We start from the raw sequence: 14,197 nt of genomic DNA on the forward strand, positions 1-14,197 counted from the left end.
TTAAGACAAACAGATGCCAAATGTCGTGGTGCAACTGTGTTGTTTAGCGAAACCTCTCAGTATTTATTATTTAGCTTAAAGTTAAAGCCTGGACTTATGGGGGGAAATGCACAGTTCTCATTTCTGTTCTTTTTATTAACCTGAACAGTATGATCACTTTTGAACAAAGCAGTTTAATTTCTTCATGGTAGCATTTACCTTACTGGTTTTGACACAAATAAAACATAAAAACTTCGATGGCTCAGTTATTGTTATTAATTCCTGTTTGACTATGTCTATGTTATTGAATTATAGACTAGACATTTTGTTTAGATGTTCACATTGGCTGAGTGGTTCATGATTGTCCTTCATCTTCAGGATTAATGCTCCTGATTTACCTCCTTTTGTGTATTTGGTCACTGAATCGATTCATGGATTCATAGACAAAAAGGTCTAATCTCACTATCATGCATGTCCATGTCACTGTCCTACCACTTTTCCCTGAAGAAATGCTTCATGCAATGATGGCTCCATGCTATAATTATACTAAATTGATCTTATTAATGACACATTGATAAATAGTTCATATTGCCATATTTCTATGCTGAGACTGGGTGGAAACAAAGACTTCACTCGTACTGGCATACAGACTTTGCAAGAGTACAACAAAGACGAGGAATCAGGTGTACCCTTTGGCATGATGGTGAGGGCATGTAGAAGAGAACTAAAGAGAAGTTAAGTCATGGTTCATGAGGTATACATGAGCAAAAGCCGTGCACTAAAGATTTAATTACATTACCACACGCTTTATTGGTCATTTGCATACAGGTTGCTTGGAATGTTGATGTCATTTCATGATTTTTTTTCTTTGTCAATATGGGAAAAACAATTCCTTTCAACGTGTACCTTCAAATTTCTTATAATTTAAAAATATTACTGAATGTGTGTAGCATTGGTCACAGTTCAATGAAATTCAAGTATGTCATTTGAAGACAAGTCTTTTCAGCATCAATCCTTTACAACCCAACTCATTTCCTTTGTTAAAAAAGATTCATGTTACCCAAAGCGTCAGACACTAAACCTAAGTCGACATGTAAAGGACAACATTTGTACATAATCGGACTGCCACTAGTCGGGATCGAAGGCAAAGCAGTGGAAAAACATGTTAACATTGTTCTCATTATTAGGGTAATCATTTTTCATCCGATGGATTTATACCCCTCGTTCTTCTTTATGGTCTTCTCAGTGTATACTGTCTTTGCAACAATCTACCAGGTGTTTGAATTCTTGAATTGGTATAAGGGAGCTGTGTGTGGCATGCCATTCAACATCAATCTGCTAGATCCAAAACAATCTACAAACCAACTGACTACAGATTGATTGGGATAATCTCTGATTTTACACCGTGACACTCACAGCAGGCTAAGCCGTGTGTCCTGGGGAACATGTGGGGCTTCACACTGAAAACCATTCACTGTCTTTCTCTAAACTGCCTGCCTGCCTTACTTACTTAATTCCCTTCCCAGAAGATGCGCTCCCCACCCCGCTGGCGACAGCTGCCCCCCCCCCCTTGCAGTCTGTTTTAATCTTCACTCTCTCAATCACAGACCTGACCCAGTCCTTCCTCTCCTCCCCAGCCTGTCAGCTAAACACACCACTCAGAAAAAAAGTGTTTTCATGTGTTTGTCTGTGTCCTTGCAGTTTCCTCTCTGATTTGTGCTCTCTGAGTGGATAAGGATTTTGTAACAAACGGCGTGTCTGACTGAGTCCTTTGCCACACAAGACTCCACGTCTCAGAGAGTAGCTTTATACAGCTGAGGAATGCCAGAGGTGACAAACTACATGATGGGAATAAAAAGGTTCATCTCTTGACTAAGTATTTGAGACATATCTGAGGAGTTTCTGTACCATTTAGCAAGCAAATAACAGCGCTAGGTGAAATTATATTCTCATAAACAGAAAGACGTGTATATTAGTGTGCAAAACAATGTACACGTATGCATGACAGCACACTGTGGACAGAACACCAAGTCATAAGTGTGCAACAGCAACACCACAGCAATCCAGTTTTCCTATGTACAGTGACTGTAGGTAATAGAAAATGAAGATAGAGATGGGATGCATCTATGCACATAGCTTTTCTGCACACGCTGCCACAACAGACTACAGTCTACATAAGCAAGGTAAGCTCTCATGCGCAAAGTTAAAAAAACGAAACAAAAGAAAAAACCATGCATGCCCTTGAGGAAAGTATTGATGTGGAATTAAACAGCAAAGGACAACATTACAGCAGGTAATGTTTCATCCCTCCGTCTCACTTCCTTGCCACAAAACATATCGCTTTCTGCCCCTATCCTCTCTCTCTCTCCCATTGGCCCTTTCCCGACCATCTGACACAGTCCAAAGAATCCCATTGGTGGAGGTCCATGTAAATAGAGCTCTCAGGCACAATACTGTACACTCTCAGGCCCAGTGAGTCACTATGAGACAGTAAGAAAAGGACATGGATACTTAATGCTCCTCTATATGGAAAAGCAACAGCGCGGGAGGAGTATACTGTAAGATTGACACACAGAGAGACAGATGAACACTATGGCTGGGACAGACGCTGCTCCTCTCCTATCCCGAGGCGTTGATGTAGAGCTGAGACTGCAGGACGTAGTCAATGACTGGCTGGCAGAGGTAGTCCACCACGTGGCCATCGCCATGCTGGAGGGCCAGTCTGCAAACAGGAAGACACCACATCAACATGGGCACTGGCATTGTAGTGGATAACAAGACAATTTTGACAGATTTATGATGAAGAACACTTCAAAGACAACATGAGCAAGACTGGCAATGCAACACTTCTGTAACGTCTGACAACCTGTAGTATCCACCAACCTGCTCTTGGTCGAACTGACAATAGCCATCGGGTTGTTGATGTCATCTTTTACCACAATTATGTTGTCCTGTGAAGTTGAAAAATCACCAGAATAACCAGAAGAGACAAACAATGCTGATACCAGATGAACACATAAAATAATACAAGACTTTCCCAACTCACTTTGCTAACTAATTAACCTCTAAAACAGTAACCTCTTTAAGGCATTGCACTAGCGAATACAGCCACATGATTTACAGTAAGCCCAGTCTTTACCTTGTGCTTGCGCAGCACAGACGAGTGATTCATTGTCCTCTCTGTGTCGGTTCCGTCGCGAGGCACCACCACGATCCCGAAGTCTCCCACAATCACCTCCATCTGCAAAACAAAGGCGGCCCCATTCAGTACCATGCAAATGATCAATTGTGTCTGACGCGGTGCTGCTGAGCAGAGTAGCACTGGAGCTAGGGAACAAGAAGGCTCTGTTGATAAGGACGCAGTTGAAATGTTTTACTCAGATGGATTCTAGGCTGAGCTTCTGTTTCATTGTTCTGGTTTTTGATGGAAAAAAGAACACACACATAAAAAATAAACGTTTGACATAATCCAATCGTGTAACTGCTCTGTCAGAGAAAGAACAGAATTGGGCTTACATCACTCTCTTTCCACAGGCCCGGGATGCAGAAGGACTCCAGCAGGTCACTGCCACACAGGAGAAGGATGCGCAGCTCTGAAAACAGGAACAGTGATCAACCACAGGATTACACAACAAGCAGGTCACACACTGAGGTCACAACGTCAAAACAGTGTAAATGGTGCACAAAGTGCAAACAATAAACAACAACCTGCAACTGACAATTTAAACCAACTGAGTGCCAAGGCACTCTGAACGTCAACAACCCTATTTGAGACCAAATAAAAGCCCAGATGTCAGATTTCCAAGATGGCAAAAATCAGTTGACATAATGAGCAGGACTGAACAGCGGGGGTCTCATCAATATTTCCATCAATTTAATCAATTGCACACAACTCTGTCATGACTAGAAAACCAACAACTGACAGACAGCACGCCTACTTTGACATAACATAACAACTCTGCTTAGTTCATCTCATACACACAGACCTGGCTCATGCAGATTAATCGACAAATATCAATAAACACAAATCTCTTAGAAAAATGAAGCCTGCAATTTAATGAGATCAGCAGGGCATTTGCACTGAAAATGAATAGAAATGAGTGATTGTAAATTGTTCCAACTCACCAATTTCCTCATATCTCATTGCAGTCCCAAGGTTGGCATTTTCATCTGTTGGAACATAGGGAAACTGAGTTTGAGAGATGACTGCGGTATAGTAGAGACTGCTCATGTTAAATGCAAGCTTTTCCTGTTCATCGTGACCATGAATAATGCACGGCAATTATGAGCTAGAGTGTCAGATACCATCTGAGGGGAACAGTATCCATATTCCACCCCATACCATGATTACACTGATAACACCCTTGTCATTCATGCACATGGAACAGGAAGGGCTTTATGTATAAGGCATAAATATGAACATATATATATGCATGGGAAATATAAAAAGGCTTTCATGGTGAAACTGTATACTTGCCCACAAATGTGAAGCGGTCCATGTTCGGACGAGCACAGCAGATTTTGCCAAAGCTTTCACTCATCTTTCCCCACAGTTTGACTGGAAGTAGGAAGTGTCAGGTCAAGCTAGCGCCAGAGAACAGTCACCACAACAGCATGCACATAAAAGCTAAGTGCTGATGCATCCAAAGCTCCATAGAATGCTGACGGAGGCCTCAATCACAGGAGCACCATTGGAGGTTATCGGAGGCTAACATTGTTACTAAAGAAATGTGAAGTTCTGAAGTCAAATCTGAGAGTAACGGAATTGGAAATTCTCCAGTGAATGTCGTGTGTTTCTCTTTGTGAAAGACAGTGCACTAGCTAGTCAGTACCAGTGTAGGGTGGAACATTGGAAGAGCCTTACCAACTGTGGGCTTGCTAACTGTGTTGCGATTTTGGTAGATGGCTGAGGTCTGGTTCTGTGGCTGGCCAATCACAGGGGTCGTAGAGGGTGTGTTCACATTGGAAAGAATGCACCCCGTCACTCTCTGTTGAGAAGAAATACATCAGACAAGTGGTTTGGAACCTTTAGGAATTCCCAAATTCACAATAACTATTTGGCAGGATCCTGGTAAAAATGACAAAATGTCTAACCACAAGCTGGAAAAATAATGAAAAACGAAATGTTTAACCAACTCATTTGCAGCAGCTGAATATGTGCAGTGTGTCAAGCCTGTGTGACGGTAGAGGCTAAGAGGCATCAAAACTGATAAAATGATCAAGTTTGGCCTCATCTTATCATATCTATGAAGTGGAAGGTGATGTTGTGTGCTTGTGACATTTGTTTTTATACAAACAATTTAACAATTGTTAAATTTAACATTTAACAATTGTTTGAATAGATTATCATTCTTTCAGGTACTGTAGCCTCTTTCACTGTGTGTATTGTCTGACAATTTTGAAGTGAATATCAAGTGTCAAAATGGTTTTACATGTGCATGTAATATGTCGCTGGTGCAAGATGTACAGAATGACTGATAGGCTAGTAGGAAGAAGTGTCTCCCAGTGCCACTCAGGGTCTGATGAACTAACACTATTTCCCAATCGCCAGTCCTCTTAATGTGGTCAGCGGTTCCATGGGGCCTATTCGACTGGACAGCGAACAGCACGACTACATTATTATATTATGTAATAAAAGCTGACTGTGCACTGCTGTTTTATTACAGGGAATGTCAGAAGGCAGTGGAGACGAGGAAAGTGGAAAGCAAATTACGGTTAGAGGGCGATGACATGCGTTGATTATGGGATCAGCCGCAAGTATGTCAAATGAAAAGGCAGAGCATATGAAGAAGTTGGGCATACATTAGCCAGATCTGTACTACAGTGAATAGGACAGCAGTAGGCTTTACTATAGACTATGACCACTGCTACTGGGAAAGGCTACGGCACCAAAGTCTTCCTAAAGGTCATCCCCAGACGAGGTTGAGAACACCTCCGCAATACTGCTGAGAAAATACCCTAATCATCAAGGTGCCTTTCCATTAATGGTTCAAACAATAACTCAAGCATCCTGCTTTCACCCAAAACTGGTCCTCGTTATGCAGAGGTTGGTCAAATAGAAACCAGCATCATTTTACCAGTATCTGGCTTTCAGGTTCTGTCTGATGCAGGCCTACTCTGACATTAACAGCTGAGAATTCATTTAGAGCTTGCCATTTGTGAGGACTTCTCAGTGATGAATGGCACTGCTGGATTTGGCACCAGATTTAAGCAACATTACAGCTTGGGCTGAATCTCTCTGTTTCCATGGAAACATATGCTGAATGAGGGCACATGTCATTTACATGCAAAATGAAAGCTAGAATAAATCACACAAAAAAACAACAACCACATAACTGAGATATGGAAAGCCTAAGTCTATAATCTATACGGTCTGGTAGCACATAGTGGTTAAAGAGTGTCAGTAAAAGTGATCCCATCACACTAAATGATTTATGAATCACTTATGAATAGGAACAGATTAACAGGGGAATGCCATCAGTTCCACTCATAATGGCTTGATGTTATGACATTAGAAAGAGATTAGTAGCAAAAAACTTGGATCATATGTATATCAATATCAATAATCAAATTTCTGAGGTATTCTGAAACTTAAAGAAGATGAATTTCTTCAAACATTTACATTGCAAAATGTTTCTGTGATCTGTCTGCTTGATCTGTCTGTGTATCTACGTACTTATTCAGACAGTGTTTGACATTCCCTCACCTTCATGAGGTCTCGGTGGTGCTCCAACACACTACAAGTGGTTTGCCAGGTGCCCTGGTAACACTCCCAGGGGTCCACCCTGTGCACAAAGCAACATGAGATCAGTGTCTCCACTCATATAAACACTGTGAAACTATCTATAAGCTTGAAGGATAGCTGGTGAACTACTTTATTGCTGGTAACCATGGTGTTGTCACTGCAGAAGCATGAACACTTACCTAATCCAATCAGAAGATTGAACTGCCAGTTGACACATTGTAAGACGATGTCTGCTGGGGACAAGACCCTGCAAAAGCATAGACAACTTTGTCAGCTAAGGGGACAGGTGGCTTGGTTTCTACCCAGATGTAGCCATTTATATATGTTATATATGTTTTTGTAAGATGCATTTTTATTTACTATTTGTAAATGTCTTGAAAGAGGTAAACAAGACAAGACTGTGAGGTGTGTACAACTTAGAACCAGTGTGGCATTGTCTTGAATAAATACAACTTTGGAAATGTTACTATAAACAACAATGTATTAGAATAAACCACCATCAAATACACAACAAACATCTTAACTTATCTACAATATCATTGAACAGTTCAAAGATACAACTTAAGTGGTCTAATATACCTGTCTAGAAAGATGTTACTGAGGCTGAGAATTTTCATGATTTTTAGAAACAGCACTTCCTGCGTATGTATTATTCATGATTTTGTTAGCCTCAGAGAGGAAAACTAGGACAATCTTGTAATTAACTCCTGAAGAAATGCATCTGTTATTACGAAGATAGTTAAAGCAGGGATGCATCATGATTCCTGCATTACGTGTGTAAAATGCCTAGTTGATGTACAGTATATGATTACAAATAAAACAGGCTATAGCAAGCACATTCATGGAAAAAGCTTCCCTGTAGTAAATGAAATGTAGTCATTTAGGGTGTTTCATTCCGGAAATATCAGTCATTAGATCCTTAAAGAAATCCCATCTTGTGAACACGGACACTGAATGCAACGTAAAACTGAACAGCAAAAGTGCTCCTTACCGGTTTGCCATAGGAGTCATGAACTGGAGAAATGATTCCACCAATCACTATAAAACGCCCAGTCTTATGAAGATGCTCCCTGGCTTTCTCTGTAAAGTGGAGAATTGGCATCATTATGTTTATACAATAACCTGTGCCATATTACAACAACCATGAATATCAATGTTTACTAAACATCAGTTATTTGTGGTTATTTATTTGTTTCCTTCAGTCCTAACACAATTATACTCTATTGAACTTTAATCAACTTCTATTACAAAAATTAGTTTGAAGAAGCTTTTTAGCTTTTTTAGTATTGCACCTTGAGTGTGCGGTGAAGGTCGGTCTCAGTTCCGGACACACTTGACAGAGAGAAACTCATTTGACCCAGAAAACCACAGGGTTTTCACAGGTGAATCATGGTTTGTTGTTTGAAAATGGCTGCACCACATATCTATGCCAACTCCCTCTGGCTAAGGCTAACTACATTTCCTGCCCTTCGTCACTATGCTGTCATTAAGACTGTTAGCGCCATGTGTCATGCCTGACATCACCAATTGACACACTCACTGGCCAAATATTCAGACTGACTGAAATGCACGCCTCTTGTCACATAGAGTCCCAAGCAAAACATTTTTCTAGGCCGGTCCACAGGTGATAATCAATTTAGAGTACCTTTTGGGTAAAAAGATTATACATACATACATACATACATACATACAGTACATACATACATACATATATGTATATGGTAATAAAATCTGGACCACGGAACCACGGGACGCATTTCGAAATTGGTCAGGCAAATCAGCAGCATCAACACGCACAGCTGCCAAACCTCCTCGCACCTCAACTTTGAACCTAAAATAAATGGCAGACAATGGTTTTGATGGTTAGGCGTTCAGTGACTATTTATCTTTTTGTGGAAATTAAAACCATTTAGGGGGTTCCAGGGGTGTTGCCGCTGAATAACATGTTTTTTAAACATTTTGAGACGAAAAAGGACAGAGGAAATGCATTGTTTAAGTCTTGCTAGCTAGGTCATTTTGAAGCAGCTTCTTGCATAACCTATTTTCTTACTAAAGTAACAGCCTAGAACCAAACAAGACTATTATAAGAGCACTACGAGGCAAGATTAATCTTTTAAATCGTTTATTGGTCAGCAGCAAGAAAATGTGTTTTGGGTAAGCAGAAATGCTCCACTGAAGTGAACTACTTAGCCTGTTCTCAGGTTGGTAGCATAGCATTACCATCACGGTAACTAACCCAAGCAAGAGACCTGCTGTATGAGCTAAGAAGGCCTTGACGATGATGTTTCCAATATGTTATGTCTGCCTCATACAACTAGAACAATTTGATTGGTTGTTGTGTGACTACTGCGGACTCAAGCCTCAAGGAAAATGAAACAAGATTGGATGAAATCCATTTCCTCCCCATACTATCTGTTCCAAGACTCTGACACAATGAAGCAGTGTATGACATATGTGGATGCAATTTAAAAATATATATTTGATGTTCAAAAGTAGGTCCTACAGGTTCCATGGATGACAGATTAGTATGTGAACCATAAATTAACGTAAAATTAAAAAAAAGATGGATGAAACATGCCATTTTATTTTTCATTTAACCGGTGTGTCTTACTGCAATCCGATACTCACAAAAAGCTTATGTTCCCTTCAGTCATTCTCTGACTGTGTACAACTATATACCGATCTTTCAATACAATTATGATAATTTCTGTCTCCCTTGTAAATACTGGATAAGGCAGCTGAAACAACCACCTCTCTTTTTCCACTCTGCTTCGAGGCAGGCAGAGACAGAGGATGATTTGAAAAATAGGTCACAGAAAATATGAATGCCCCCCTCCACATCCCTGCTTGGGGAAACTCCAGATCCAGCTGCATGCATAGGTAGGTCTAGAGCATCGTTTTTGCAGTATCCCTGTGACAGTCTATCTCTTCATCTGTTAAAAGAAATCCATCCTGTTGTTTTTTTTTTAATTGCATTGCACATAATCCTGGCCAAAATCATCATTCTGGTGTAATTTCACAAGGCATTACAAGATTGTGATCCTCATCAACACATTTTTTTGGAACCTGAAATTATTTATAGCCTATGTGCTCTATAGCAACATGTAATGACTGCCCATAGCACGATATAACAGTGATAACTTATTAATGCACTCATTTAATTTAATTAAATAAACAGGCCTACATACAATCAAATTACAACTCAATCTATTCGCTGCTGTTTTCCATGACACTCTGAGGCTAAATCTAACGGAAACTGTAGCCTACATTATGGCTATCCCTGTACTCGTGTTTTCCAAACATAGGTCACACTTCACAAAATTAAAGTTGCCTATTTGTTGCATAGTATAACCCAATACCCTACCCTTACTCCATTTTCGCTTGTGGCAACGTCATACGAATTCCGTCCTTTAACAGGACAAACAGGTAATTAGCTGACGTTTTACTGTCAAGTTTGAATAAGATACATAGTCAACGTTGGCCAACACGTAATTGAAATACTTTCAAATAAGTTTCCGATCATTTGCAGAATGACGCAGTAAAATAATGCTGAGCAATACCATGCTAAACTATGCATCCTATGATTTGTTTTCGTGTTAGGTGTAGGTAAATATAGACTATATGCCCATCAGTTTCTGCTAGTAGACAGCTAGCACCGCTGCATTCCTCACACCCTTTGGTATGTCCACGGGCGTTTTGGTAACTAGCAGGCCATGCCGCACTCTTGGTAGTTAAACCGAGACGCCATGTGAAACGGTTGTGATTTATAAAGACCGTTCTCGAATGTAAGAGGGGGATAATGGTTGAAACATTTGAGCTACCATTTTGCTTCATTTTTAAATACGTTGCCGATATACTGGACACATTCTTATTCAGTCCACGTATCAAAATCAGGTATTCCATCCTGCCACAGGGGCCGTCGCCCATTTCAGCACCGCACTTTGGACAGCGATTTACAAAAACCCTACAAGAACATAAATTAGACTAGTAATGGTGGCTAACATAGCCAGGTCAAAATGAATTGTAGACTGTCAGAACAGATCGAAGATTTTTTCCCCAATTGTTATTGGTTACAAAGGCTCACAAAGGACGTATGATGCGCAGTAGGCTACCAATTTTCCAAAAACCTAAGAAGACCCAAACAAACACTTACCAAACATGTGAATATGTCCTTTAGTGATGGGGTTAAAACTTCCGCATGACAGCAGAATAACGTGCGTTTTAGTATTCTCTGTCATTATTCGACTATTTTATGCCACCCTTTGGTTAAGAGGCCGATTTTTCTGCCTTTGTTATGTTCCTTTGCCGACCGCAGCGATAGGCGAGGTTCATTCGGATGCGGCAGTATCCCCGTCTCTTCAGCAAGATGCAGGGCGTCACAGGGTATTTCTCATCTGTCCAATTTTAAAGGCGCAGATCCGCCGTTAGGAGAAACTACAGGGGTAAAATCTTTGAATGAAATTTGTGTTCCTCTGTTTAGACCTTTAGGGACGTCTTATCCTATCCTATCACATTATGATAGGATATCTATCACGTTCCCATATAATTTGTACCCTGTAGTCTTACTGACGTATTGGCTAGATGTATGGCCTACCCATGAATAAGGATTCAATTCATGGCCCTAATATGACTAATGTTTTTTATGGGTCAACACCATGTTCTGTCCAATGGCTGGTCTATATGACTCTGAAAATGTCTCTCACTGTTAATTCATGGACAACCCAACTAAATGCAGAATATTCTCACTTCCTTAAAGCTGTAGATGTAGGTGTTGTATTGCGTGTCATGATAAACACGATTTTATTTATAATAATTTGTATTATTTGTTGTATGTTATCTTCTCTGAAGAGCTATTTTGACACTTCTGTGTTTTATACAATTAGAATGAATTTGTATTTCATGCAATAATTGGTCACACATATTTGTTTGTCCAAAGACTTGACTGGTTGCTTAGTGTGAAACAGATCTGGCCCTGAACTGGCTCAACATTATAACAATTTTACTTTATTGCACATTGACTGCGCTACAAGTAGGCTAGGCTATTTATGTTAATCAACAGCTTTTAAAAATAACTGATTATACTGATTATTACCTTTTCACATTTAATGAATGAAGACTTTTCTTGGTATATTTTGCTACTGTGTCCACACAAATTATGCAGAAATACATGTAGATTTAGGCATTACAATGTAAATATATATTCATAAATGTATAATTTTATACATGGTCAAGTATTCTGTGTCAGATGAAAGACCTGGTATATAGGCCTAGAGTATCAGTAACCTACTAGATTATCCATAAACATCTTTCAGTGATCTAAAACTCCTCCATCTGAAGAGAGTGACAACAGATACCATCTGCTGAGGTGTGCCTATCACTCCTTATATGTTCACCATTAAATCTGACACAGCCTATACATAAATTACTGTTGTCATTGGGATTGTGTCCCTGTATTCCAATAATAACTTCAAAATCATGTAGGCCTTTGCTAACATACTAAGTCATTGTCTCATTTTGGTCAGTGTAGTCATATAGCCTACACATTTTAGGCCTTTAACTCATCTTCAGTTCCCATTACTGTCCATAAGCATTCGGTTTGCAATTGTAATAGGCCTAACACAATCAACTGCTCAATCATAAACATACAATTTGAGAGTTCTTCAGAGTTAGTTTCCGGTTCGAATAATTACTCCTATATTACCACTTGCCATTGTGTAGTGTACAGTAGCTACCAAAAAAACTAACCAGAAATCAAACAGAGGTTTGTGTGTTTGAGGAGCAGAGTCAGAGCGGTGGGCGAGCAGCCGGAGATAGAGGCTGGGTTAATTTGCATATTCATAGTTCCGTGATTACTAAATGAGGCAAATGTCTAGAGCTATATCCAAGCCATTTTAAGGCAATGAAGGGATTTTTTCCCTTAAAACAATTATACAAATGTAATTTTGAGGAACAGAGATGAGTTTGTAGGGGTTTCATCAATGCCAGGAGAGGAACATTAAACTCTACCATGATCAAGTCCAAAGCCTCGAACACTGTTGGATGACCGGAAACGTAGGCTCCTCTTGTGGGCCAAAGAACCTTCCCTGCTGTAGCTTATCACTCCACCTGATAGCAATGGGATACCCTTCCGTAATTCCAGTAGCCCATTTCATTTATGATAATATAGGCCTATGTTTGTACACCACAACCACATTTTCCTCATCTAGCCAAATACATGCTGTAAATATTTATTCTGCTAGGAGAATGGAGCCATAAGGCTCTTACCCTGTTTACTACTTCCTCTGGGTTAACTTATCCAGGTTTGTCACTAAACCACGTACTTGGAATACCCCCCTGGAGGACTGGTATTAAGACATTATAGACACACACTTCTCTCGTGGTACCGTGTCCTGGACAGCGCTTTCCAACACAGCAGTGATTAGACTGAGCTATTGATAAGCCCGACCCAAGGCTTTCATTTTAAATATCAAATAATTTGAGAATTATACAGATATTCAGAAAAGAAAGTAGGACATGTTTACAAAGCATGTATAGTATTATGATAATATATTTATATATACAAAGTGCAAAATTATTATAGGCCCTTGAAGGTACAAATAATTGTATCCTACTAGAAAGAGAGGCCACTTCTGAATGAAGGCTGTCTACTTATATAGTCATACATGCTATCTCAAAAATAAATTACATGGAACAAGGTAAACGAAAATATATGAAAACAGAAAAATAGGTGGCCTACCTGTAGTTAGCTCACCTGGTGCATGGAACTTGGCACATTTGGACACTTTTCAGAACTGTTCTAACACTTTTCACTCGAGTATTTTCTATCCTCATTTCGCTGCATTTGCTTTGATATCATTTTTACCTTCGTTACAACTACTCCATCTATTGTGTATTCTGTATGCCGACCGAAATGACCCGTCACATGTGCGTCAAAAGTTCTACCCGGTTTATAACACATGCGCATCAAAAGTTCTAACATGCAACATTTGACCTCTACATGAGAAGACAAGCTGACAATCGCATCACTAGGCTATGTAAGCATATATTCTTTATGCTGTAAGGAAATGTGAAAGAAAGATTTAAGCCCCTATTCTTTGCTTTGCAATTCTATGTTTTACACAAAGATTTCTCTAAATTGCGTTTGTAGATTTCGCTCATTCTTTAGTACATGTTGTACATGTTGTAGTGTATTATAAAAGTGCATCGGTGTATGCATGATGCTTTTCATTGGAGATGTGGAGCAAATCTCACCGTGTATGAGCTTTAGTCAGGATCTGAGTTTTAAACAAAGATTTTATTCTTTTTATATACTTTCAGGTGTAGTACTTTATTAAAGTGAAATTGTGTATGCTTTATGCCAACGGCAGGACATTTGCGCGAATTTGAGTGAATTTAAGTCAATAGACACCGTAAACCTAAGACCAGCGGGGTAAAAACAAGCAGCTTAACACTGGTCCCTGGAGGGTCTAGTAG

At 39.7% G+C, this 14,197-nt stretch overlaps 1 protein-coding gene across 1 annotated transcript; it reads right to left on the reverse strand.

Annotated features, from left to right (window-relative positions):
* Nucleotides 1-114: 114 nt before the first annotated feature.
* On the reverse strand, nucleotides 115-11,108 carry nmnat2 (nicotinamide nucleotide adenylyltransferase 2). Its single transcript, XM_012826014.3, has 11 exons — nucleotides 10,878-11,108; nucleotides 7,716-7,804; nucleotides 6,904-6,971; nucleotides 6,686-6,764; nucleotides 4,844-4,967; nucleotides 4,457-4,537; nucleotides 4,105-4,149; nucleotides 3,496-3,572; nucleotides 3,119-3,220; nucleotides 2,863-2,930; nucleotides 115-2,701 (listed from the first exon to the last, which is right to left on the reverse strand). The coding sequence occupies exons 1-11, from the start codon at nucleotides 10,960-10,962 to the stop codon at nucleotides 2,599-2,601; spliced, it is 921 nt and encodes a 306-aa protein (XP_012681468.1). The 5' UTR covers nucleotides 10,963-11,108; the 3' UTR covers nucleotides 115-2,598.
* Nucleotides 11,109-14,197: the final 3,089 nt, after the last annotated feature.

This window comes from Clupea harengus, chromosome 25 (assembly GCF_900700415.2).
Source record: "Clupea harengus chromosome 25, Ch_v2.0.2, whole genome shotgun sequence".
In the NCBI taxonomy this organism is placed as follows: Eukaryota; Metazoa; Chordata; class Actinopteri; order Clupeiformes; family Clupeidae; genus Clupea; species Clupea harengus.

Bases quoted from the DNA above. Each gene is read 5' to 3' on its own strand.
- nmnat2 (XM_012826014.3), bottom strand. From the start codon at position 10,962: ATGACAGAGAATACTAAAACGCACGTTATTCTGCTGTCATGCGGAAGT. The intron at 6,972-7,715 runs GTAAGGAGCACT...ATGCTTTTGCAG, and splicing joins ATGACTCCTATGGCAAACCG to GGTCTTGTCCCCAGCAGACA. The intron at 6,765-6,903 runs GTAAGTGTTCAT...CTTTGTGCACAG, and splicing joins CAATCTTCTGATTGGATTAG to GGTGGACCCCTGGGAGTGTT.